Source organism: Toxotes jaculatrix, chromosome 16, assembly GCF_017976425.1.
Source record: "Toxotes jaculatrix isolate fToxJac2 chromosome 16, fToxJac2.pri, whole genome shotgun sequence".
Taxonomy (NCBI): Eukaryota; Metazoa; Chordata; class Actinopteri; family Toxotidae; genus Toxotes; species Toxotes jaculatrix.
This window is the reverse complement of record NC_054409.1, coordinates 15924628-15951332: the sequence shown is the minus strand read 5'-3', so window position 1 is coordinate 15951332 and position 26705 is coordinate 15924628. Positions and strand designations below refer to the sequence as shown.

General features: G+C 40.5%; 2 protein-coding genes and 1 long non-coding RNA gene across 7 annotated transcripts; 2 read left to right on the top strand and 1 right to left on the bottom strand.

Annotated features, from left to right (window-relative positions):
- Positions 1 to 858: 858 nt before the first annotated feature.
- On the top strand, positions 859 to 7907 carry smad4a (SMAD family member 4a). Of its 3 annotated transcripts, XR_005895533.1 has the most exons (13): positions 859 to 1201; positions 1637 to 1696; positions 1983 to 2338; positions 2453 to 2627; positions 2832 to 2861; positions 2945 to 3148; positions 3483 to 3590; positions 3915 to 3965; positions 4068 to 4251; positions 4426 to 4594; positions 4876 to 5014; positions 5755 to 6246; positions 6681 to 7907. XR_005895533.1 is itself a non-coding variant. In XM_041059818.1 (12 exons), exons 3-12 carry the CDS (start codon positions 2099 to 2101, stop codon positions 5964 to 5966), a joined length of 1512 nt encoding a protein of 503 aa, XP_040915752.1. In that variant the 5' UTR covers positions 859 to 1201; positions 1637 to 1696; positions 1983 to 2098; the 3' UTR covers positions 5967 to 7907. The 3 variants fall into 3 exon arrangements, 2 of the variants coding, with proteins under 2 accessions (XP_040915752.1, XP_040915753.1); XM_041059818.1 differs by having other exon boundaries at positions 5755 to 7907; XM_041059819.1 differs by lacking the exon at positions 1637 to 1696 and having other exon boundaries at positions 5755 to 7907.
- A 233-nt stretch (positions 7908 to 8140) lies between these two features.
- On the bottom strand, positions 8141 to 24871 carry rfx3 (regulatory factor X, 3 (influences HLA class II expression)). Of its 3 annotated transcripts, XM_041059815.1 has the most exons (17): positions 24750 to 24871; positions 20020 to 20132; positions 19770 to 19858; positions 18711 to 18969; positions 17514 to 17588; positions 17040 to 17221; positions 16817 to 16936; positions 16611 to 16735; positions 16358 to 16473; positions 15370 to 15485; positions 15020 to 15174; positions 14799 to 14896; positions 14514 to 14663; positions 14177 to 14385; positions 13929 to 14082; positions 13605 to 13647; positions 8141 to 13166 (listed from the first exon to the last, which is right to left on the bottom strand). In XM_041059815.1, exons 2-17 carry the CDS (start codon positions 20125 to 20127, stop codon positions 12886 to 12888), a joined length of 2280 nt encoding a protein of 759 aa, XP_040915749.1. In that variant the 5' UTR covers positions 20128 to 20132; positions 24750 to 24871; the 3' UTR covers positions 8141 to 12885. The 3 variants fall into 3 exon arrangements, with proteins under 3 accessions (XP_040915749.1, XP_040915750.1, XP_040915751.1); XM_041059816.1 differs by lacking the exon at positions 17514 to 17588; XM_041059817.1 differs by lacking the exon at positions 17514 to 17588 and having other exon boundaries at positions 15020 to 15171.
- Positions 13980 to 16703, top strand: LOC121196043. The gene is made up of 4 exons (XR_005895534.1): positions 13980 to 14105; positions 14175 to 14402; positions 15386 to 16481; positions 16582 to 16703. It is a non-coding gene; the product is annotated as an uncharacterized LOC121196043 (long non-coding RNA).
- Positions 24872 to 26705: the final 1834 nt, after the last annotated feature.

Sequence of the window (26705 nt, the reverse complement as noted above, 5' to 3'; positions counted from 1 at the left end):
CACTCGGCATGCAGATTTACATAGGCCAAGTGTGCAGGGCAGAGATATCGACTGGTAGCGAACAAATTGATCTTACAGTGTAAAACTGAAATCAAATTTCAATATATGGGAAATATTCCATATGTAACCATATAACAACATTTATTTTGAAAACTTGACGTGACAAGGGCTTGTTGCTCTTTTAGTTTAAGGCAGTAGCTCTTAAAATTGTAAATCCATGACTTTGGAGGATTAGACACTTTGAACATCCTCTTTGATCAGAACATTCAGATTCAGGTCTGGTATCACTTTCATTGTAGAAATGGTAGAGGTAAAATTTTTGTCTTCCACATTTTAAGTCAAACATCCAGAAAATGGAACATATTTAAAAATTAAAGTTCAGCATGTCCTAAGATGAGGTAATGGCTCAGAACCAGCCTTAGGCCCCTGTCTCCGCAGTAGATAATTTACCTCAGTTGTACATTTTCTACAAACCAATTGATACAGTCTCTGGGTCTCGGGCCACTGAACAGTCGCCCGCTTTGCTCAGTTGCTAATCCCAGCCCAATCAGCCGTTATTTCAATGCAGAGATTTTGATTGTTTGACTTACTTAAATGACAACTGAAACGGAAAAACAGTTTTCAGGCATAATGGAACATCTGGTGCAATGCACCCTCAAACTAACACACCGCGCAAAGCAGTCCAGAACAAATTGAGACAAATTCATTACAGTAAAACAGCTATCACCCTAAAATGTCTTTTTAGTGTGTGATATATTGGCAGTATTTTTTTTTTTTTAACAGATGGGAAAACAAACTGCAGCGCCACGCCTGTCACATTTCACTAGTGCATGCGCATTGAGAGCGTGGTGGGTGGAGAGGATTTTTTTTTTGTTTATTTTCGTGACCAGCTAACCAGTAAATGTGTGGTTGTTAGCTTAAACAGTTTTCCCCGCTGTTTTAGTAAATTGTAACAAAGCGAACAGATAAACGGATTTAGTTAATATGATATCGAAATATCTCGTGAGGTAGGTAGGTAAGGCCATCACATGAGAAGGTTAGCTAGCGAGCTAGCTTCAAGTTGATGAATGTTTGTTAGCTGTTAGCGTATGTGCTAGCAGGCTAATTAACGGTGGAAAGCGTATCAAAATTTAGGTCGCTAAAACCTCTCACTTATTATCTGCCACCACGTCGACTAACGCTACTGCGCGGATAAATCACGGTAAGTTCACAAATCAGTTTTGTGTTTGGTGCTGGTTATGTTAGGAGACGAATGCTCTCTAAGCTAGCGTTAGCCAACTTACGATACACTACACGGTGATAGCTAAAACCAACATTAGCTGAAGCACTAGCTTCATTTTCTTCATCAATTGCACTTTTATTTAATTGCTAAACGTGCATTAATTTGAACGAATAATCGTAAGGAATAATTAAGTAGTATATTTTAAGTCAGGTGGGGTTGCAAAATACTCAGGTATTGTTAGGAAGGACATCGCTACCTGTGTTTATTAGCTTTGGTACTCATCAGGGCTAACGTTGGCTGCGAAAATGCATTTAAAAAGGTTACGTTAATCTGATATCCATTTACTCTTAATCTTTATATAATAGACACACTCTAGTTCTTCGTACCATAAGAATGTTTTGTTTTGTATTTCAGACAAGATATAATGGCCATATTTGCAGATGACGACCTGTGAGGGGTTCTGCATGCATGAATGTGAGCTTTTAACGCAGTGGTTTTTCACTTGAACCAGAAGTTACCGTTTTTGTAAACACTGTGGCTAGTAGGTGAATTGTTATTTTATTGTCACCTTTACAGGCATGTAAGGGGTTTTAATGGCACTTTAGATTGACTTCAAAGAGGACTGAACACGCTAATCAGTTCTCTTCAGTTGAAATGATTCACAGATTGTGTTTGAGTGGTACTTTATGTAATGTAATTTGAAAGTTTGGTTGGCGTACACATCTGAATTCTGTCATAAAACACTGTTTCTCTGTCTTAGATTGCTAAACGCGGACTGCATTTGATCATCAATAATTTCACCATATCAACTCCACTGGTAAAGACATAGAGGATAAAACTGAAAAGCCTCCCCAAGGTTGAAACCTGAGGAGCAAGATGTCAATCACGAACACTCCCACAAGCAACGATGCCTGCCTGAGCATTGTGCACAGCTTGATGTGCCACCGACAGGGAGGGGAGAGTGAAAGCTTTGCTAAACGAGCTATTGAGAGTCTAGTTAAGAAGCTGAAGGAGAAGAAAGATGAGCTGGATTCCCTTATCACAGCCATCACTACGAATGGAGCGCATCCTAGCAAGTGTGTAACCATACAGCGAACTTTGGATGGACGCCTACAGGTACAGTAGCAGAGATACAGCACCAAGTTGGTTTAGTGTTGCTCTAAGAGAAAATTGTGAGAGATGCCACAGAAACACTACCTATCTCATTAGACATTTTTCTCTGTGCTTTAGGTTGCAGGGCGTAAAGGTTTTCCCCATGTTGTCTATGCTCGACTGTGGCGATGGCCTGATCTACACAAGAATGAATTAAAACATGTGAAATATTGCCAGTATGCCTTTGACCTGAAATGTGATAATGTCTGTGTCAACCCGTACCACTACGAGAGGGTTGTCTCTCCAGGCATTGGTAAGTGAGAGTCACAGGTTTGCCAGTCTTGACTAGAACTACACATGCACTCATGGTACTTGATATTCTTTGTGATGATTACGTTATGTGATGCATTGATTTATTTGGAAAAAGTACAGCCTGTGCTTTCCTACTCTGAATATTGACCATAGACCTGAACATTAATTGTCTTAATTGTCTAATTGATTGTTAATGTTTTTGCAGACTTATCAGGGCTGACCCTTTCAAGTTCAGGTAAGGAGTGCCAAAGTTTTGCAGTTTATTTGTTGAAGACTTTGTGAGTGTCAGTTTTAACCACATTTGTCTTCTTCTGCTAGGTCCACTATTGGTAAAGGATGAATATGACTATGATAACCAGCAATCTCACTCCAGCTCTGAAAGCCACCTGCAGACTATCCAGCATCCGCCCTCAAGGCCTGGTCCACAAGAGACCTTCAGCAGCCCTGCTCTGCTCCCCCCAGCGGAGGGCAGCAGTTCGGCTTCAACCTCTGCTTTCTCTACCATCAGCGCTGGACCCTCAAGTGAGACTACACAGGGACTACACATATATGCAAAACATATGGAAGAATCAGTCTGTGCTCTTTTTTGTCAGAATTAAATTAATGTGACCAAGTTAAAATAATTTTGAAAAAGATTTAATTTGACTAATTGTACAAGTAGGTTTAGGCCAATTTAAAACACAGCTTTTTGTGAGGGGTTACCTGTCCCCAGCAAATAGCTTGAAATTTCAGATGCACAAACTTACTGTTAATACAATAAACATTTATTTTTGTATTTAGTGGCTATGGGATCAACAACACAGACTTCAAATTGGCACAAACTGGCAACACAACTGTTTTGAATATATATTTACAGATCCAACCCCCAACTGGAGCAGGAGCAGCAGTTTCACCCCTGCTGTGCCTCAACACCAGAATGGCCATCTACAGCATCATCCACCCATGCCTCACACAGGGCATTACTGTGAGTGGATGGAGATCCTGGATACATTCTGTAGAAATAGTCCATATTGTTTTAGACAACATCCTCTTTCAAGTCAACAGAGATAATGCGCTGTTAGAATAATGAGCCCTGTTTAATTAGTTATTTAGCAATGATTTTTGGCTGGAGGACATTATTAACCTCTAGGACGCTGTGGAGCTGTTAGTTTACCAATGATTACAGAACAGAGCAGCTCAGATATAAGATGATTTTACAGTACTGATGTCAGAAAGTGCTAATTTCTGAATAATCAGAATCAGGTTTCAGTGCCTCTTTTTCAAAATTAATATTGACATTGTCTTGCAGGGCCTGTTACCAATGAAATTGCGTTTCAGCCCCCCATATCCAATCACCCAGGTGAGTATCAAGCTAAAGATGTTAGACAATCCACATATTTATCCACCTTTATGCATCATGAAACTGTAACTGAAATCAAATAAAAATCTGTTTTTTATCCAGCTCCAGAATACTGGTGCTCCATTGCTTACTTTGAGATGGATGTCCAGGTTGGGGAGACGTTTAAGGTGCCATCCACATGTCCGATAGTGACTGTGGACGGCTATGTGGATCCATCAGGAGGGGATCGCTTCTGCCTGGGCCAACTGAGCAATGTTCATAGGACAGAGAACATAGAAAGAGCCAGGTACTCCACCTCCTATTTGGAGGTTCTGTAAATCTTCATCTAGTTCATTCCAGTGGACAAAGTTTAAAATATCACCCTAGGTTTGATAAGTGAATGATAGTATTGGAGAGTGTGTGTAATGTCTTATTCCTCTGACTGTGTTTGTAAGTTTTCCCTCCTCCTTTCTTTCCTCAGGCTTCACATTGGTAAAGGCGTGCAGCTGGAGTGCAAAGGAGAAGGAGACGTCTGGGTGCGCTGTTTGAGTGATCATGCAGTGTTTGTGCAGAGCTATTACCTGGATCGAGAGGCTGGGCGTGCTCCTGGAGATGCAGTTCACAAGATCTACCCCAGCGCTTACATCAAGGTAAGACCGTAGTACCATTCACATACAGTGAAAAGCAGAAACATTCCAAGCGGTGTTAATGGAAAGCTCATTTGTGAATAAAATATATTTGCACGCTCACTTCATTTTGCTGTATTATTCAGGGAAATTTTGACCATATATACATGTTAATCAAGCTATAAATCTGACCTGGTCAAGTTAACATTAAACGTCACAATATCTCTAGACAGTCAGATGGTTGCATGTTCATTCAGTGTCTTTGCCTGTCATCAGATTTTATCGTTTGTCTTGTGTCCTGCCAGGTGTTTGACTTGCGTCAGTGCCACAGGCAGATGCAGCAGCAGGCAGCGACGGCTCAGGCAGCAGCTGCAGCTCAGGCGGCAGCGGTGGCCGGGAACATTCCCGGACCTGGCTCTGTGGGAGGCATCGCCCCTGCCATCAGTGAGTGTTGTAACTGCTGCACTTACCCTTCAGAAAGTGTATTATAATGATTGCTTTCAGAGGCTTTCTCACGGCACTGCACTGCCTCGTGAACAAGAGAATTAGAGTTGCTTGAGGCAAACCATGACTTCTGCAGCTGATGAACATATATTCAGTATAAAATGACTAAGCATATTTCATACTGCAAGATATGGTTAAAGGGCTCGATGTAGTCCAAAACTGACCCAGACCCAGATGCAGAAAGTATAAATTGGCAGTCACACTGTATTTCTCTTTGGTGTTAGAAAGCTTAATGTTTCTAGACATTGTGAGATGAGTTGGATAATATTGAATAATTGACCAACAAAACTAACAAAATGTTATATAATAATTTTAGATCCAACACCCAAATGTGTTAAAGCAAACAGAAAAGTTCTTTACAAGCTTATCTATCAAGTGGTTTTAACATTGTCCAGAACAGTTTAAATTTTAGATGGTGAAATACATTTTCACATAGCTAACATCGTTACAGACCAACATTTACAGTGAGTTTTTTCCATTGGATTCAGCTCAAATGTCGTGAAATGTGTGGTCTGATCCGAGTGGGAGTTGTGTATTAACAGTAGTATTTTTTTCTACTTAACCGCATGTCTATCTGGTATATGTTCCAACTTTTACGACAGCTGTAACTCAGCTGACATATCTGCTTGGCCTACAGTGCCACATTGATCTAAAAGTTTCTGCCTGTAACTCCCCTGCAGGTTTGTCTGCTGCTGCAGGCATCGGGGTTGACGACCTGCGCAGGCTGTGCATCCTGCGGATGAGCTTCGTGAAAGGCTGGGGGCCCGACTACCCACGGCAAAGCATTAAAGAGACACCCTGCTGGATTGAAATCCATTTACACAGAGCTCTACAGCTGCTGGATGAAGTTCTGCACACCATGCCCATAGCTGACCCTCAGCCTCTTGACTGAGTTGAAAGACATTAATTGTACAAAACAAACAAAAACAAACACACACACAAAAAAAAAAAAAAAAAAAATCAGACTGTACTTTTAACAGACCACTCCACCTATAGGCCCGGAGTGCCGGAGGAGGACTGCAACTACAGGGATGCTGAATAGGTTGTAGGAGTAGGCAGTATACTCCAAGCACACTACTTTCGAATCCAGCACTGCGAGCAGTTGTCAGGATACTGAATGAGACTCCGGGTCTCTAAGTTCAGTGACTTCCAAACAACAGCTGGAGGAACATGTGAGTCACACTGGGAAGAGCTGTAGCACAGTGGAAACATGAAGCCAAAAGGATGGGCATATTAAAGGAAGCCAGTATTCTGACACTGTTCAAAAATAATCTCATACTGATGTAAAAATGTGTCCACACTGAGATTAAAACATGCAAAAAGCGTATCAGTTATTCTATAAGCCTTTGTGCTGAACAAAACAAATGCAAAGAGAGTAAATGATCAAACAAAAAATGATTCATACTCTGTTTTTTTCCCCTCAGTGTGAACATTTCTGTATTTAAGATTTTGAGATGTTGGGAACACCTGTAGCTGACAACTGACAACATTTCTTATTGAACTATTTAGTAAGAGAACAAACTATTTGGCTGAGCACAATGTGGTGCCTTGTACTGGATGCAAACCTTTTGTTTACCCTGTCTGAACGTACTAAATGTGATTTCAGTTGGAGTATACTGCCAGTCCAGTCCTCCTTCAGCTGCGCTCCGGTGCTGATATGGCTTCATGTAAGTGGAGTTTTTTTTTCCTCGCCCCTCACAGATCAGGACATTTATGTGAAATCATGTTATTCATTACTCATTTTCTTGTAAGATGTAATCTTGAATATTTTTCAGAGCTGACAGTCCTTGTTGATGTTATTTGATTTATATTCCCCTTTTGAATAGTTGTTTTTAATGACACGAAGAGCATTTAAATAGGCCCATTTTAGCTGAGCTCAGCTTCCCTTTATAAAAACGTTCCATTATTCTATTGCCAGTCAAGGTTGTTATCACACTGAGAAGTGATGTTTTCTACTGAAGTTTTTGAAACCCCCAATTTAATTGAAATGATAAAATATTTTGAAACGGTTATTGTAACACATCTGCGTAATATTATTTGTAATGTCATTTTTTTATTAGATGCCCACATAGTGTCCATTAGCACTTTATTAATTTGCCTAAGTATTTGTCTTTTTCCATAGTCTCCTGTGCGGTTACTTGTTGTATCCATATAATACCTTAGCATAGTTGAAAAGTTTTTCTTGCTAATGACCTTGGTAAGACCCATGAAAAATGTAGTTCAAAGTGTCATCTGCCCAAAATCTGTGTTTTCAGTATCAAACACTCACCCACAGCAGGTTGGAAAGGTTTATTTCACTTTTTTTTTTAAAAATGGCAAAACAGTGGTTATTTGGAACATATAGAGTGGTTTATGAAATATGGATATCTTGTCTATGTAGAATTAAACTACTGTTGAACAACCACCTTTCAAACCTACAGGCGGTGAATCTTTGATCGTGAAAAGATACATTTGTGGTGGATCATCACCTTAAGTTAGCTCACCTCCACCCGTTTTAATTTGAGTGTATTATTATTATTGGATGACTTAACATAGACAACAGCTGAGGAAAGGAAGCAAGGATTGAACTGTGAGAGGAAGCGTAAGCCATACTGATGCCAAATATACCCTTTGAAAAGTGGAAAGGTTATCAGACTGCAGTCATTTCAGTGTTAATACCGCTTATAAAAGCTTGGTTTTAAATATCAACTGAATGATTTTAGTTTTTGCTCAGCACTATTCAAACAATATTTTGGTATTTGGAGCTCTGTTTACCTACAGCTGTTGCAGTATTTTATACTCTTTTTGCTACCTTTACAGTGATGAACCACTCTGGTCCAAATTGAAAATGATTTAAAAAAAAAAAAAAAAGGTAAAAAAAGCTGTACAATTTTCAGGAAATGCAAGTTCGTGCTCATTGTAATCTTTACAATTATGTCATACATTCTGAATACATAACTGAGTTTGAATGATATTGGTGTTTATATGTATGAATATGGTTGAATAAAATTTAATGGGCTAACGCTAATATGGAGTCATCTCATTAGAGTGAGAGCCAAAATTAAGAGAGAGGACACTGACTTTGAACAAGAGAACGTTTATTACTGCAAAGACATGTCACAAATTTTAAGAAAACAACACTAAGAAGCTAGCCTGAGCTGAGATCTGAAATATTCAGAAAACCAAACTACATGTGTCTTTAATAGTTTCTATATTCATCAATACGACACACTAAATGATAATGTCTTTATAAATATAAAAGTCCCCCAATTGTCCTCGTTTTTTATGTAAAATACACAATACAAATCACCCTACACGCATTGGTTTGCTTGCCAATTTGAGAAGATAGGAAGAAAACTTAACGGCACACAAAAAGAAAGTCACATGAAATTTGTGTGTATATATTATATCAGATACTATACATTATCCCGAAAAGAGGAAAAATAAATCACAAAAGCACTTTAGCCAACATATCTGATAAAATGTTCACCAAAAGAACAAATCAAATAATTAGGACACAAATAAATATACCTTTTCAGTTTTTGATATATACATATTTTTGTCTAGGGTGAATCAAAAATAAAAACCTTCCCCAAATGCCACTGCCAAATGCTTGTGCTTGCATTAGAGCGTGCTACAGATGGCCACGACTCACTAGACTGTCAAATGGCACTTGAAAACATCCAAATACAAATCTCAAACAGGTCACAGCATTCAGAAAATATCATTTGACAAAAGAAATCACGAATATGAGAAAAAAAAAGTCATAAGAGAGCGTTTTACTTACAGTAACTCTCCTTGTTCATTAACCAGTTCTATACAATAAAAAGCCGTTAGCAGGTAATCTACCATGTGTGTCCTGCTCAGTGTGTGTGTCTGTGGTGTCACATCCAGTAAATAATTAATAGTCCAGTCTGAGGACAGGTCTTTATGCTTCCTCAGGCCTGGTGTCTTCTCAGTGGCAGCACCTGTGCAATGAAATGTCTGCTCTGATAGCCTCTATCTGTAGCCCACCAGAGACCCAATAGTCACCCAGGCCATCTGCTCTGGCCGGGGCGAAATTAAAGGCACTGGAGTCTGCTATGGGTCAGTGAAGCTGCCATGTTGTCCAGGTGAAGAGGCATTTCTTAGTGTTCACTCCTATGACAAGTTAAGGAATAGCTTATGTCTTTTTTTTTTCTGGTTGGAAACAGGCTCATTTGCAATTAGCTGTTACAAAAAAGAAAGGAAAAAAAACAAAACAATCCTACTTCTCAATTTCAAAAGACACAGAGAAATAAAGTACAATTGTGTTGGCAGCATTAACATCAGTCCAGTGTTAACCAGGCAGGCTTTGAGATGCAGAAAGCTAAAATCACTGTGTGGCACATCAGTCTACGTAAAAACCAAAATGGAGGAGAAAAAAAAAACATGAAACTAACAAAAACAGTTTTCTAGCAGCACATGGTAGGCGTGCAAGACCAGACAGCACTTATGATCCTAAAGCACACAGTTAAGATTTAAAGAAAACATGTTTAAGCCATTTCCACTTCAGGCACAAAATAATACGTTACCATGTACAGTGTTGTAGTTAATTCATATGATAAGGGAGCTGAGATTCATGTAAAAAAAAAAATCATTCACTGAGAGACAAGATAATATCTCCTGCAGAACCTTCATTCCTAACCAGTACACACTACCCAGATTTACGACATATTTTAAAATTTTAAGTCACAGACAGAACACCATCACTTTTTTTTTCTTTTTTTTCTTTTTTTTTTTACAACTGCAACCTCAAAAATTCAGAGAGTGTTGGAGTCAGTGAAGTGAGCTCTTGGGATTGGGTCAGTTAATTTGTCGCAGTTATAATGTGAACACAGATTTATGTGAGGCTCTGGAGAAAGTATAAGAGATGATCTGGAGCTTAAGTTTTTCCATCCATTCATCTTTTAATTTGACATTTTCATTACTGTCTATGCGTTCTCCAAACTTGCATTTGACAGTTGAATACGGAGAGTCAGGGAGCAATCGCTCGTGCAAGTTGATTATGGTCACAGACTGATGTAAACAAAACACCCCAGGCCTTCGACTTCCAGATACTTAAAAGTTCACTGACCTTCTGTAGCAGATTTTTCAAATTGTCCTTAAGGAATATAATGAGAAAGACAGACTTGGGTGCGCTCAGTTCCTAGATCTAGTACTCCAGACATTTCAAGCCAGTAGAACTGGGGTAAGGCTACAGTATGAGATGTGCACCGTAGGTTTAATAAATTAAGGAATGTGTTTTTGGGGGTGCCAGAATTTCCCCAAAGTAACATCGATGTAATTTAACGAAACTGTAAGAGTCCACTGACCCCATATCCTAAATGACACACAGTATTTGCACTTTACCATCCTCCTTTACTGCTAAACATGTTTTCTACACAGGCACACAACCTAGATTGAGACAAAAACCTGTGTACTGCTAGTATCTAAAGGAATTTTTGGACTAGTGATAGAACCTAAAGGACTGATTACAGCAAATACAGTGCCAACCCTTCTTTAAAAATCTTTAAACCAACCTACACACGACTTAAAAAGAAAAACAAAAAAACAACAAAAAATCTTTCCAGTCCTTCTGTACAGTAGATCTGCTCTTTGCAGTGGTATAATTCATGATTCATTATCAGTTCCCCAAAACAAAAACACAATAAATATCAATAAATAAACATTTCTGCAGAGAAATGGTGCTGACCATTTCAACGGGTATGAAAAACAAGAACAAAAATTATTTTAGTAGCAAAATGTTCCTATTTAGAGGATTAATCTCAATATTCTCCACAACATAGAAGGCTATAACAGTTCAAGTATAGATGTAGTCTAATGAACCAGAAGTTAGTCCCCATGCCTTTCCCATTTCACAGTCTATAAACTAAATTACAGAGGAGCTACCAAAAGAAACAATCACATATAAACAATCAGATCAACCACATAAAAAGCAACAAATATATGTAGTGTATCATCATTATATATACTATACATATATATCTATATATCTCTTTGAATATCAGAAAATATCTACTTTTGGTCCACTGTACAAAGATGATCTTTAAACAGGGAACAAAGGATGAAGCATCTTATGGGCTAAAAACTGAAATCACAATGTATCAGAGGTGAGAGAAAAGCAATGCAGATTTTCTCCATCGCGTTGAGATTTGTGCAGTACAGTGGTGTGTGTGCAATAAGTGTTTGGTGACTGTTCTGCACGCGTCAAAGGGCTGGCACCACTGGTTTGAGGTAGGGTGACTGATGGATGTGTTCCAACACATACACACAAGCACGCAGACACACAGGCATATATACAAACACAGCGCAGACCTACGCAACCATGTTCCCACGCGCGCGCACACATACTTCACCCAATAACAAAGGCTAATGCAAGAATAGGCCTCAAGAGGGCAGAGTTAGGGCAGGAGCAAGGCTAAAGACCATGATTCAGATAATAAGCTTAGTAGAGCTGATCCAGAGAAAACAACAGGTGTTTCTGTGCCTGCATTCCTTGGTCTCAACACTGATGAGCCAGCCCAAATCCAGCCACAAGTCACCAGAAAGCCAAATCTGTGGCTGGGACAATGCAGAGGGGCTGTGGGCTCTCTACACCACACAGTCAGGACTACAAGGACAGCTGCATTTAAGGATAAGGCACTATGATAAAGCCGAGGTACATTTAATCCCTGACATTCCTTCTGCTCTGCAACATGGCACTGTGGGACAGGAAACAGCTCTCGGGTGGCCCAAATGGCTCACTCTCAGCTTCCTCTCGGTTTGTTTTTGGTCCTTCATGAACTTAAGAAATTTCTTTAAGACAGAAACTGCAAAACCAGGGGAATGTGTCCAGGAAGTTGTTTTACAAGATTACAGCTCGTCACGTGAATCACACTATAGAGCATCTAAAATTAACAAAGGCAAGCATTATGCACAGAGTGCATAGAAAAGCTAGCATTGAGGAAGTGGTTTTGTGCAGCCGGTCTTCTCAATCTCTATATACACGAGTAGCAGCACAGATATTTCTTTAGGGGTTACTTTTTCTGTGGCTAAAAGCTATAAGTGGTTATCGGCGGGTGGCTATGAAATAATTTTCAAACCAAACAAACAAAACTGCCCCATGATCCTTTTTTAAATGTCATACATACATAGAAAGTCATTTTTTTAGCTACATACAATACTCAAAAATATTTCGTTCAGCCAAAAGTTAATCAGCAATTGGAATGCATGTTGACAAATCATACTAAAACTAGAAGGGATAACTAGAAACTAAAACAAAGCACAATGATAGCACCATGAGTTTTGGGTAATACCAATTGAAAGTACAGCAAAACTATGTACAATAGGCGAAGGTCTTGAGTCAATTGATGACTTTGCTCCACTGGGACTAGTGACGTGGATTTGAGCTCTGAGACATCAGTAGTATGAAGGAGTGTAATGTTCCTTCAAGGTAAAACTTGTCTGTATACACAAACAGGTTTGTTGTTAAGACAAGACTAACCAGGAAATGTTTAACAGGTCTAATTAGTCCTTTTCCTCCAGGTCCCTTCCACCAGCTGCCGCATTGTGATACAGCACGGACTTATGGGATGACACCACATCCAGAATCTAAGCAGTAAGACACGGACAGCACATCTTGGCCAGAGTATCAGCATTTCAGCACTCTTCTACTGACCAGGCTGGAGAGGGAGAGGAGAGCATGTCCACACGAGTGCAGACAGAGACAATGCATGAAAAAGACGGAAACATCTAGACTTACAGAGAGAAAGATATGTGGAGAGTGAAACAGCAAAAATAGGCCAGACGTTAGTGGCCGTGCCCTCGGACCCTCAAACGGAGGCATAGGTGTTGCCTGTGGTGCTGCAGTGGCGGATGGTGGGAGTACCGGCTGAGGGGGTGAGGATGTGCTCAGTGTGATCCTGCGGGGGCTGGGGCAGCGAGTGGAGGACACCTGGCTGGACGACACCCACCACAGGGTGGGACCCGTCCTCTAGTGCCCCCACCTGGATCACCTGGATCACCTCATGCTCCGATTTCTCCCGCTTGGCAAGAGGTTCCCCGGACTCCTCCGCGTCCTCTTCTAAGTCACTGTCCATCCCACTCGTCTCATCTGGACAGGAGAAAGCAGCACATGGGTAAGTGATATTCAAAGCTGTTATCCTGATTTTGTAGTCCACTCACACAAGGCAATCATAAAACTGTTGTGATGCTGCTAAGATCTTGAACTAGATGTTTAGTTAATGGATTCACTGATGTTTAATTGGGGCCATTCCTCAACGAAATTTAATGTTTGCTGCTGCTGCTGCTGCTTGTGACCAGGTTGCAGTTTAACAGTTTAAAAGATAACAGATCTTTTTCTACGAATCAGGCTTTTTCACTTAAACATCAGAATTAGCTCATTAACTACATCTTTGTCTGCATATCACCTAAATGACCACAGAATTCAACCAACTGTGACACATGCAAAATGCTTTGAATAACAGACATAATTATTTCTCAACAGTTGACAAAACAATCTCTTTTCTAGAATACAGATTGTGTCACATACCTTTATCAATGTTAGTGAGGGATAGTGTGTTGAGGCTGTCGAACTGAAAACAGAGACAAACATCATGATTGGTGGTTCACATTGTTTTGATTTTTTCCTAATCTAAGTGAGATACTAGATTATAATTTAGTAAAAAATCTCCTCTGGGATAATTTCATCCATTTCATTGAGATGTAAGATACTAACATGTCATTTTACATCAGACATACAGCATATCTCTCATATAGCATAGTTTATCACAGTGTCAGTATGTAACACTATGAAACAGAAAAGCAAAGTACGTCCTACATCAAGATAAAAAGACTCAAGATGCCACAGTTGTACCTCCCCCATGACACCGATGGGTGTTTCTCCAGTAGCTTGGGCTACACGATGCTCCACTAGGTAAAACATGTACTCATCATACAGGAGGCGAATCAGGTGGAAGGAACCAAAGCTGGCAGCACTGCGCAGGGTCAGGTCCCTGATCACCATCGAACTACAGAGACAGGAAGGAACAAAGTAAGTGTTTTCTCTCTTCAAAATGCTGCACACTCTCAGATGTGTCTCAGTGTATTTGTTCTTTTGCAGACCTGTAGAAGGACCATTTGAGCAGGAACTGCCGAGCCGCCCTGGGGAAGCTGGGCCGGTGCTCGTAGGGTTTGAGCACCTGAGTCACCACATTGTCCAGCCAGGCTGCCCATTGCTCCAAAGAGCTTTGCTGCTGTAGTGTGGCCTTGAAGTCCTGCTCCAAGTGCTGAACCACTCCCTCCTCACACTGGCATACCCACGATGCCTGCTCCTATACAGCAACATATGGTAAAAAAAAAAAAAATCTACTCTTGAGATAATGTATAATAGAGAAGGGATTATAGTACAGATAACAAAAACCTCACCACTGAATATTCAAACACAAAGAGTGGTCCTGACCTGTACATTGGCAAAGTCAACACGGTTGAGATCACTCAGCATCTGGTTGATCTGTGAAGTGTTTTGCAACACAGCACGCGCTGCCTGAGCCAGGTGGTTCAGAGATGTGTATCTGCGCAGTGTTTGCGCAAAGGCACTAACAGCGGCAATCTGGGAAAACAGTGCATACAAAGGCCCAGGTGTTACCTACTGTACACTGTACATACATTTAATTGTATGAACAAGTGACTTTTTGTGTAGCATTTTGCCAAAGGTAGACTCTGTATGAATGCTGCAGTAGTGCACCTTGGTCTGGATCATTCTCTGTGGAATGGCATTCATGGCATTATTGAGCCAACCTTCCAGGCTTTTGGCAAAGTTGCGAATGGCTTGAGTCAAGGCACCTGAACCATGAAACAACAAAGAAAACAAAAAGACAAAAATAACAACAGCAAATTAATTATGACACTACAAGTTTTCACACAGCAAACAAGTAAAGATGAGAGGTGTGTCTGGCTGTGGCTCACTGGGAATGGGTCTCAGGACATCAGGAATGAGGATCTCCACAAGGGCCTGGTACATTAGGTGGTCACAGGTGCTCATCCATTTGAGAACAGCCTCGTTTCTGCACAGCACCAGTAGCTGCGATCGGGGGAGCCGTGCTTCGATCTCAGTAATGCTGCTGCAGAATCAACAAACCAGACTTAGAAAGATGCCTTTTGAAATCAGATTAAACTAAAATGAAATAGGTTCAAATTTATATTATTTAAATATGCTCTGGTATATATATTTCACTTTAACAAAACAACATAATTTAGACTTCATGTAAGGAAAAAAAACATTTCAACATTTTAAATCATCATCAGCTTGACCTCACCTGTTTTCTGTTACAGTGGCACCCTCTACTGAGTCAGGAGGAGAGTAACGCCAGAACGTCTGCCACAGCTTCTCAATGAGACTGAACTGGAGGTTGACAACTACATCCAAGATAGCCTGAAACAAAAACAAAGAGTAAACAAAAACAGTGAATAGTTTTCATTGGAACTACTTTCTACAAGAAGAAGAAATTGTCCCTGTTGACAGTGAGGTCTGTGGATTATCCACAGGAACAAATGTATTCTCACAGTGCTCTCAGGACCACAAATGAAATTCCATTCACCTCCACTGTATTGACATGGCAGCAGAAATCTCTCACATGGACAGCTCAAAACCTCGGCACATCGTTCAAACTGTCTGCAAACTGTTAGAAAGCACTAGGTGGACAGCTGTCTGTCAGACCACAAGGCCTTTGGTCATCACCTGTGAATGACCTGATTCCTCGCTTATCCAGACATTAGAAGAATTGTGATTGAAAACTTCACAAGATGAAGAGAAAATTCTGTTCTAAAATGCCAGTGGATGGCATTTACAAACCTCTGCCACTATAAACACACATGACCTTTCCCAAAGTTTCTACACTTCGAATCCAGCCAAAGTTTAAATGTGTGCTCTTTTTTCAAAATTTGTAAAACTTTGATTCAGTATTTCCTGTCTCACCAGCTTTTTCTTATTAAAGATAGCTTAAATAAGATTAAACTACTAAAATGCTGCGAGACACTGGTGGATTCAGGCATGTGTACCTAATGGGGAAACACATGGACTCAGTTCTAGGAGAGAATGAGAATCTTAATAGAAAGCAGATCAATAGGAAAATGTACTGTGACAATACCTGCATAGTGAGAGATTATGTTTTATCAATGAATGCTACTTTCTTGGAATACTGAAGAGATAATTGATCCCCTGCTCCCCCTGTGAATCAAAGACTTATGTGCCAGAGTGTGCTGTGGTGACTTTGCAGTGAAAATGAAAAGAACGCATCATCTAACCTCACAGTGCTCTCTGTAAAGGGACTGAAGAGCTTTCACATCATCCGGACTGATGTTCTCTGTATTGCTCGGTCCCAGGTCCAGCTCCACAAAGTCAGGGAGTGCCCGCGATGCATCTGTTGGGGTAATAAAAAAAATGTAATTCACCACTATGGAATAATGTGATAAACATAAGTCAGATGTCATTGCATTTCAGTGCGTTTCACATGTTTTACATTTTACAGGCATTCAGATAAAGAGAAAAGCTGCTGACCCAGGAACTGCTGGTGGTGTTGGCTCTGCGCAATGACTGTCTGCTCTGCTGCACCAGGGTGGTGCTGGCCTCCACCTGAGTAATTCTCCCCAGAGCCGCCATCAAACTTCTGCACCGGCTTGAACCTGAAATCACAAGGCTCGCTTCAGTATAAACAAAAACTGTGAGTACTGCGTGTCTATGTGCATGTGTAGCTGCCTGTGTACCTCTGTTTCTGCTGAACAGGTTGCTGTCTGAGAGCCATATACTGCATGTCTTCTTGGAGTCTATTGAGTGGGGAATCTGGTTTTACACGTATACCATAGTAATGATATTTGGAATTCCCTCTGCAAGACAAAACCAAAAGTGAGCATATCTTGACAGAAAAGTCAGGTGAACAGAAAAGATAACATGAATAGAAAAACTATGAGGGACAGAAGAGACGCTAACCTTGTCCCAAGGCGCCTTGTACGGAGTCCCATGAAGATGGAGCGGATGAGTTTGCCAAAAGAGGCTGCATTTACAGGGTCCAGTTTCTGCTCCTGGCAGTGGCGCAGATAATGATTGTAGAGGGTGGATCGTGGTAGACTTACGCCCTCTGCTGTCTCGTAATTGTCCAACAGCCACTGAAGCTACAAGGAAACACATGCTGTTTTACTCAAGAGTTTCAAGCTGGTACAAGCAAACTCTCTCGAAAGACCTCAGACCAACAGTCGGTAAACTGCCGCATCATAGCTCTGCAAAAGCACTTCTATAGCAGCCAGTGAAATTAAAGCAGCAGTAACAATTAGAAGAAGCAACAGAAACAGCAAGCACCACACCAAACTCAAATGTACAGAGAGTTCAGAGAGGCAGAACAGCAAGAGAGTGAGTTTAGCAGAAGTCAAAGTAAGGCGAGGGCAAGCATTCGTAAAAGCAACTTACATGGCTGTTGAGCAGCGAGCTTCTCTGACTGGATAAACCCTCAGATTTTTGGAGCGTCTCAATCGCCATTTCAATCTGATAAACCACGAAGCACAGGACAACAAAATGTAAGAGGGGGAAATAAAAAAAAAAAAATGAAAGCAAGAAAAATAAAGGGTTGATGTAGGCATATTAGTGGCCACTAGCAAAAATAAAGAGAATCTAGAAAAGATCCCAAAGCAAGCACCACTAAACCCAAGCAGAACAGGACTACCTGCCATTTCAGGAAAATCTTTGCCTAGTTCAGAAATGGAGACATACGTTCAATAGGATCAACTAAGTTGTGAACAACTGGCAGACACACAGCTCCAGATTCCAAGAGCATATGTCAACTTATAACAACTATTATGTTTAGAGAAAGAGCCAGACTCCATTATAAAACAAAATAGACTAAACAATACCAATACTTATTAAAGCTCTACTAAAGGGGCTGTAGCTGCTTGGTAGCAATTCTGTGACATAGTTATATGTGATTATTGGTTTCAACCAAGTCTCCTCCTTGGTATTGTATTTTTCAAAAAAAAAAAAAAAAACAAAGACTCATAATGTTGGATCTATCTTGCATATCTTGTTTTTATTCTACATAAAAGAACACTTCTACATTTCTGCCAGAAACAGTAGACTACATGAAAATGCCTTACAGGGCCTTCAGGTTATATCTAAAGCTCAGGGCTCTTTTTCTATTGGTGCTGTGTGCACCAATTTGTTCAATACACAACTCTTCTGAGGAATGGTCGAGTCTGTGAAGCACATTTCTTGACCATTCTCCCCTTCTTAAGACACCTGTCTTTCAGGTTTTACCCCCTCCTTTCCTCTTCACCAAAGAATGGGAACAGACAGATGAAATGAAGGACAGAAACAAAGGCTTGCATCACTTGAACACTAAATATTAAGGGTTGCAAAGTGAACATGGCTGGCAGAAGTTTTTGGAGACAGGCATCCTTTATTTTGGATCAAACTAGTGAATAGATAAAGCATAAAAGAAACAGAGCATTTATTCTAATTGGAAGAGTGTAGCTGTGTGGATCTAAAAAGAGAAGATTTAGAAGTGACTACAAAGTCACTACAAATACTAGTCAGATGGTCTACTAACAAACACACAAAAGCAGGCAGGCACAGGCATGTGAGGAACCCAATTAGTGGGCACTATGCACTTACAGTAGCTGGGGAAGCTCGTGCTGTCTGCGTGGCAGGGTGGGGTCCAGCGTTGTCCATGAGGTAAGCCCCAGAACTGCTGCTGATTACCTGACCCCCCGCCAGACCCATGCTCATTCCTCCACTGCCCCCTCCTCCATTGTTGGTCATGCCATGAGATGTCACCACAGTGGACACTTGTGTTGAGCTGCCCTGTGTGTCAAAGTAGCTCCCTCCACTGTTCTGGCTATACAGCTGAGGCTCTGAGTACGAGTAGGTTCTTCTGTTCAGAGGAGAGGTTAACAGTCAGTCATGTGCTCAAGCTGAAAAAATAAAAAGCTTGAGAAAAATATTCTAGGTGATGAAGTACTTTTAGTGCAACTTTTGGACTAGCTGTGTCACTTTGTGTTTTCTTGGAATAAAAAAAAAGTTATGCGAGACAACTGTTGAAGGTACATGGTAATAATTATACACTTTGTGTAGGCACAGTCAAATACTGTCAACAACAATTATACTGAGAGCAGTTCAAAATTATTTCATTCAAAATGTCATCATTTTATATGAATAATAGCATTTTTAAATGAACTATTTTTAAATTTTAGTGAGTCTTTAATTATAACTTTCACAAGTCTGGTACTCAGATTTTGTATTTCTGAGTACTGAGTCTGGCGATTTCCACCAGTAGCTGAGGTCACACAGCTGCTGTGTGTTTGTGACAGTACATACACTGATGTGTGTGTATGTGTGTCTCACAGCAGGACAAACACAGCTTGGGCTTGTTAGTGGAGTGTGTATGTAACCCCATTCCTCAGACCCGGGGGACCCTTGCGTAGCGTCAGCACTTAGAAGACAGGCCTACTTCTGGTCATGTTCAGGTGACTGAGCACAATCAAACACACGAACGCACACCCCTCAGAAAAGAAAACAAACACAAATAACCAGTGCACTCCCACCAACATCATGTGCTTGTGACATGAATGATGGTGTGAAGAGACTTAAGAGGAGAAAGAACAGGCTGCAGAGATGTAGCGCTAATATTTGTGGAGTGGTGTAAGAGCAGAGCTGGGTAGCACAGTGACTCACATGTTGCCATTGGTGTAGACGCCACTGTTTTCCTCCACATACTGCACCTGTGCTGGGTAAACATGCTGAACCTGTTGAACAGTCTGGGCCTAGCAAAACAAATTGCACGAGTTGCAAATTAATTATTTAACTGTCTAAAATCACACGTTGCACTGAGGAATAATGGACATGCATGAATGCAGGTACAGTATGCATACTTGTGCAGCAACATTCAGACACGAATACACACACACAGACAGGATGGATGTACCTGTTGCTGGACAGGCACCTGCTGGGTGGAGCCGGTAGGCTGGACAGGCACGGTGGTCTGAAGAGGGACAGTGGAGGTGGAGTCAGCGCCTGCTTCAGGGGTCTGCATGGCGCCTAAATAAGACAGAGAAAACACAGTCTTACTGTAGCTAGATAATGGCCACGATCAGTAAAAACCAAGAGCACTCTCAACCTACTGGTCTAACTGGCAAAGCAACTTTACAACTCAACAACAACAACATAATTATCTTAATGCATCATTGAGCCAATGTTCATGTGGCATCAAAGATGAATAACTCATTTAAATGAAGACTAAACTTAATAATATGTGTTTGTATTCTACTGGTTGTTTTTGAAAAGCAGATTTTAAAACCGTTTTATACCGAGTTTGATACCGAGAAGGATCACCTTTTACCTTTTCTTATTTTATAAAAACTGATGAGATAGTCATAAAATTTGTGCCACGAACTTCAAATAGCTCAAAAAGTATAAACCTTCACCTTAATATGTGTCCAGAACATACTGCATGTAATACCACAAAGACAAGTCCATCATATTACATGACAAAAGCTTTGTATAGAGGAAAATACATCCAATAATAATTATCCTCATGATTTGGTTAGCGCAGGGCATAAATTATACCCAAATTAGATATTAATCAAGGCATAATAGAAAACCCAAGGTTTCATCAGAGACCCCTTTTCTGTTTTGCCCAAATCAATGCTACTATAGCTGCTCTAGAGCCATTCTACCCAAGCACCTGTATCTGCCTTGTGGTACTCAATGTACTGAGAGCCTCATGCATCAGTGACACATGGTCTTGTCTCCATGTTCACAGCCATAAAACAAGTTAATATTTAACAAACTCCAAATAGATGCTGGTTCTTGTTGCTCTGTCATTCCCCACGTTTACTTGTTTAATGTTACTTGAAATCAGAAGTCTTGGATCACTACTCTGAAAAGGTACTAAAAACAACTTGCAAATTATCTCATTTTTAAGTGACTTTACGAGATAGCATGATTACTCCTAAATAAAGAGCTATATTGTGCATCAGAGACTATGTCTACAATACTTACTAACCAGGGATAAAGTGAACTATTTTAGAGATAAGGATAAAGTGCGAAGAGAGACTGTTGGTGAACCTGTGTTTGTGAGTTAATAATAGTATGGCTAACATCACCCATTCCTTCCAGGGGAAGGCCACCTCCTCCCCATCACAGTTTCCATGAACAAGCCTCTCTTGGTTAATTAAGCTGGGTCTCCTAACAGCTTCAGTTCCCTCAGGGACAGCCTGCCCCTTCCCTTTATCTTCAATATCATACTGGCCTTTTTCATGGGATGAAGGCTATCACTTTATTTGTGTTGGAGTGACTAACCTCAAAGTTGGATGACAAAGCTGAGTCAGTCTTTCCCACTGCACTGACTGTGAGGAAAAGTAAGGCAGCAGGAAAAATCAGCAATTTCTTTAAGCACACAGAGGCACTGAGATTCATTAACGCAAAGCCATCTGCTTTCGGCATGACTATTTTGAACACCTTGGGGAGGGGGATATGTACATACACTATCACTGTCAGACATGTCAGCAGGCTGTTGATAGACAGGCTGCGGTCTGGCTGGTGTAAAAAAACAAAAACAAGCTACAATCGAGAGAGGCAAATGTATCTAGATTACATGATTTTGTAAAGACACTGTAAATTACGACAATTCACAAAAAATGACCACCTGATTAAACATATGATTAACATGTTACAACACACTCCTTTATGCTGAGGTGTGAATGCCATTGGCTGCAGCCTACCAAAGTGATAAAAATGTCATTCTGCAGAGTCAAACTGCAGCCTTCAGCTTACTATCTCCCAATGCTAAAAAAAGGATTTGAGCAGAGAAGAGAATGTAGACTTATGTTCCACAGTGCAGTTTGAAAGCTAAAGTACATGGGCCAAACTGAGCCCACCTAATCGAGGAAAAGAGCCCCTGCATCACAACACACTCTTGTTGCCTCACCCCAACCCCCTCCACAAACACACACTCAGGCACATACACACACTAACACACCTCCTGCCTCACCATTCAGGCACTCCCTTGTGGCCCACTTAAATGCTGTGCTCCACTGAGCAAGTGCAAGCCCTACAAAGACACAGAGGAACAAAAGCCACCAAGGAGGGCAACATTTTGCCCTGCGTTTTCTCCCCTCAATTCCTCTTGCTAACATTACAAGCAACAAATAGTAACGACTGCAAGGCTCACAGTCTCAGCTGCCAGAGAATTCACAAAACCATTGTTTGGCTCTCTAATGATCATGTATGATAAAGGTGGAGTCTGATGCACCAAGTAAAGAAATATGAGCTGGTGAACAAGCCTGAAATGTACACCATACACAAAATTTCCCTTTCACACACATTCGACCCAAGACAGGAGCATGATCAGGCGCCAGTACAGCAGGAAAACAGGTGAAGGGATATGTAACTGTGAGCTGAAGTGGGGAGAGGTATGCAAAGCACTGTTTGTTCAGGAGTTGGGTTTTCAGAATATGAAGTAAACCTGCAGTAACGTGACGTTGAATGATGTCAGAAACATTGCATTAATATATGGGACACTGTTGTGGTGGTGCCAAAAAGTCACAAAACAAGTGTCCAACATGTAATCTGATTTGATGTAAAGACGGGAAATAGAAAAATTTTATGTGCCAACATTTCCTGAAGCATCATGACACAGGTTACCAAAGTGAGCCTAAATGCACACTATTCAGTCTAGTTGCCAGATTTGGGTTTATGAAGGAACAAAAACAAGCACCTTTAAGACCCCTCTTTCATCAACAATATACATTTCTGGCAGGCTGGGGCAAATAACAAACCAGGCATGCTGTATTCTGCTAAGCCATGAAAATGGATGACTGAATAATTGAATTAATCAGCCCCTCTTTAAGTGATTGGAAATGCAACAGGATCCAGGCAGCAGGTGGCATGGTACTATTTCTGCCCTACCGGACTACAGGTAAGTGGTAACATGATCTGATAACTAGCAGTTCCCAACATCCTGTTCTGTGTGTGTGCATGTTTTGGGAGGGGTGTCTGTGCATGATCTATTTTGGGATGCGTATTCCCATCGATCAACATACATTATTTTGGCCTTTGCCATTATGGGTAAAAAACAGTCCCATTAGCATTTTGACCTAATTAATCTGAACTGCTCTGGTGCTATTAGTTGGTTATAAATGACAGGTTTGTGTCATACAAAGGACCTACAGATAAATGACTGACACCTAAAAAGAGAACCTAGTTCTAAGAACGGTCATGGAAACCCAAGTTTATTTACAGCTGAATATGTTTTCTGTGGTGGTCACATAGACTTATAGGGCTAAATGGTCAGAAGTCACACACACACACACACCACACACTCACAGCGCACACACACACACACACACCTGTTCAATCCCCTAACAGGAATCTGAGGTAGCAGCTGCAGAGGTGACCCAGTGGACCCAGTGGACCCAAGAATAATTGTGATGCAACATTAAGAAACCAAGTCTTTACTTATAGGGACCACCCACAAGATTAAGGAATCCTACAATGCAAGTTTATAATGTTAGTGAAGAAAAGGGATATAGTATGTTTGACTTAAACAGATGTAATTACCCAGTTAAAGTGTGCATTAAACAAATCTGGCACATTATTACGCTGTTAACTAAGCATCTCCCCTCTGTACAGTGTCATGCTGGATTGAATACACTCCTTCCCTTTCCTGCGCACCCAGGAAATACGTACAGCACATGTTTATAATAAAAATACAAAAGGTAATCTTTTAACTGTTAGTAATTAACTCTGGACTACACCTGTATTACAGAAGGGGCGGATAAACCCTGACGTTTACGAGCCCAGATACAAAATGTGCAATGCAGAATAACGAAATGTTTCGGGATAAAATGGGATCTAACATTAAGGTATTTTAATATTAATCAGGCAGGTGTTTTTTTTCCCTCAAAGCTGACCACTACAAAAGTTAGCCTTGTGTTATCAGGTAGCTTATGATAGCCATCTGATGCCACAAAGAGGGCAGATGAAAAGCTAGCGAAGCTATCTTGCTCCCTAAGACAAAAGGGAAAGTAATGGCTTAGCTATTGTCAATAGCAGTTAGTCTGTGGAAAGCTAGATCACAGCAGTTTCCACTGCTGATCGACGCTATTGATTTTATACGACCAACAAGGTTTGAACCATCTGAAAGAAAAACTTGCAATATCACCGTAACATTAGCTAAAAATGGGATACCAACAGGCATTGTCAGAAGGCAACGCTGGCGTTAGCAACCTAGCAACAACAGACACCTGCTCCTGCTCCAGCTGACCAGCTAGCATCAGTGACTAGCCCAGACCTATGTTACCACTCAGCAAGGTAAGTGTAAGCAAATAAGTTACACGGAAGACCAGTTTTCTCCCAAACTCACTACATTAGGGTAAGTTCTAGCCATAAAACACCCCTTGAGAGAACGTTGCTAGCTCCTGCTAGCGAGCAGGACCTCTCACAGCTGTGGGTATCTACAGGCAACGTTAGCAAGCAGGCTAACACGTTACAAAGAAACACCCTCGCTAGCAAACTACCCCAGCTATTCACCGAGCCTTCATTCAGCAGAAGACAAAACATAAACCAGAGGATTAATATCTCTCCCAAAAATGATCCCTTGAACTAAGAAAGCACTTCAATTCAGGCTAAGAATAGTAAAGAATGTATTCAAACCTGAGCTGTGGACTGGTTGATGAAGATGAGGATGGTGGAGGAGGTGGTAATGATGGAGCGAGAGGTTGTTGTTGGTGGGTTACAGTCGCCAGGACTACGGTGACTATGGCGCTGCCTCACTGGGCAACAGTTGCTATAAAACTCACCGGGAGCGCGCAACCTTATCAGGCAGGTGGGAGGAGATTAAAGCGCACTAAATACAGTCTTAACAGAAATAAAATCAAACCGAAATACATGTGTATTTGAATATGAAGAGAGTATCTTACGAGACTGGCCTTTACACCCAAGCCCTTGCGTTTTGTCTGATTTATTTGGAGACTTTCATTACATGAAGCATGATTAAAATGTTATAGGTTGTTAAAATAAAGTCAGAAATTTGTCTCAGTGCTCCCTCTAGGTACAAAGACATCTGTATTCTCTGAACAATGCAAGCTTGCAGGTTGTTCTCAAGATGCTCGAGGCTTTTCTTTACCCTCAGCTGATGTCTCAAAGTTTTGCAAACACCTAACCATGATCCACGACCTTCGTAACGTGGTAATTGAGGTATTCCTAATTATGATTAGTCCTATAACGATGAGGATTCATGCTGATTCTTTTGCTTCTTTTGAAGGTGAATTAATTTTGCTGCTGCAGTGGTATATACCGATATTGTAAGATATCAGGTTTATTTAAATTTTTGGCCAAAGAGAGAGTGATAGGTTTAGACATGGTTTAATATGTCTGTTATATGTTATATGGCAAAAAAAAAACTTTGCCCGTAAAGTTATTGTGTTAAGCCATTCTGCTTTTTGTTTGTCTCGGCCTCTGCAACATCAGGGTGTTCCCTTTACATTGTTTTCCACATGTGTAATAACAATTCAGTTTGCCATGGATATATGTTCCTCTTGACATTAACTTGACTGTCACAAAATCAGATGCAAGTGAATAAAAACCACAGTGATTTATCATAGAACCACGCATACCCACCTCCAAAGTATAGTAAGCAGTTTGAGATATAGAAGTAGCTGATAATTAATTTCATTTATGTAAATTCCTCTATCACAATATTTAAAGGTCTTAAAAGAGCTCACTTTTTTTTTAATGTGCCAGCCATTTCTTGTCACTCAGATTTGAGATCAGAGAAGATGGCTTTACATTTTGCTCATTTTTGGAAGGACAGCATAAGGGCAAGCTCTGGAAGAAAGGCTTAAAATAAATGCTGGGGCTGACTGAATGTCTTTCATTAACCCAATATAGATCACAGTGTTTCTGTGAATTTGTAACCACAAGTGTGCACAAGCAGAACCCAGTATGTATTCCCCATACCAGATGGCTTGACAGGCCAAACAATTAAACACTGTAGGTGTTTAATTGTTTTGGAATCAAAATTACTTCAAAATCTTCCTTGTTTGACTCTCAACTCAGGCCTTGTCTTTCTGAAATATCTTTGGGGAAACAGTTGAAATTGAATGTTTACCTTTGTGTGATGAGCCATTATTTACCATAACATTATGACAACATGAGCCTTAAATTGTTGTCAGTTTAGCACAATGTGCAAAGGTGGTGAACATTGCTAGAAAAAAAAATGGTCATATCGATAACTATGAGATCACTAAATATAAAGTATTCTACTTGTGTACTACAAGTTCAAGTATTTAACCACATATGAGTAGAGCCAACAACATGCAGAACATTTAAAATGGGAACTGTGACCAAACAAAGCCAGTATTGTTAAGAAGCTTCTTACTGGATACAAAGCTTAACCAACCACCTGTGTCCACTGCGCAGCACTTTTTTTTTTTTTTGGTTTGCAGTACTAGACAGATGCTTTTTGGAAAAGCTGTTGTTGTTGCTAAGCAACTACTGAAACCCCCATCTGAAGCATGACACTCTTTTGCTTAAAGAATTATTTTCAAGTTAAACAGTTTGTCCTTTCAATTTCAAAAAAAGAAAAAAAAAAAGAGAATTTACACTGCT

Bases quoted from the DNA above. Each gene is read 5' to 3' on its own strand.
- smad4a (XM_041059819.1), top strand. From the start codon at position 2,099: ATGTCAATCACGAACACTCCCACAAGCAACGATGCCTGCCTGAGCATT. The intron at 4,252-4,425 runs GTACTCCACCTC...TTCTTTCCTCAG, and splicing joins GAGAACATAGAAAGAGCCAG to GCTTCACATTGGTAAAGGCG. The intron at 4,595-4,875 runs GTAAGACCGTAG...GTGTCCTGCCAG, and splicing joins ACCCCAGCGCTTACATCAAG to GTGTTTGACTTGCGTCAGTG.
- rfx3 (XM_041059815.1), bottom strand. From the start codon at position 20,127: ATGCAGACCCCTGAAGCAGGCGCTGACTCCACCTCCACTGTCCCTCTT. The intron at 14,664-14,798 runs GTGCACTACTGC...CTGTTTTCCCAG, and splicing joins AGAGAATGATCCAGACCAAG to ATTGCCGCTGTTAGTGCCTT. The intron at 14,386-14,513 runs GTCAGGACCACT...GTTGCTGTATAG, and splicing joins TTGACTTTGCCAATGTACAG to GAGCAGGCATCGTGGGTATG.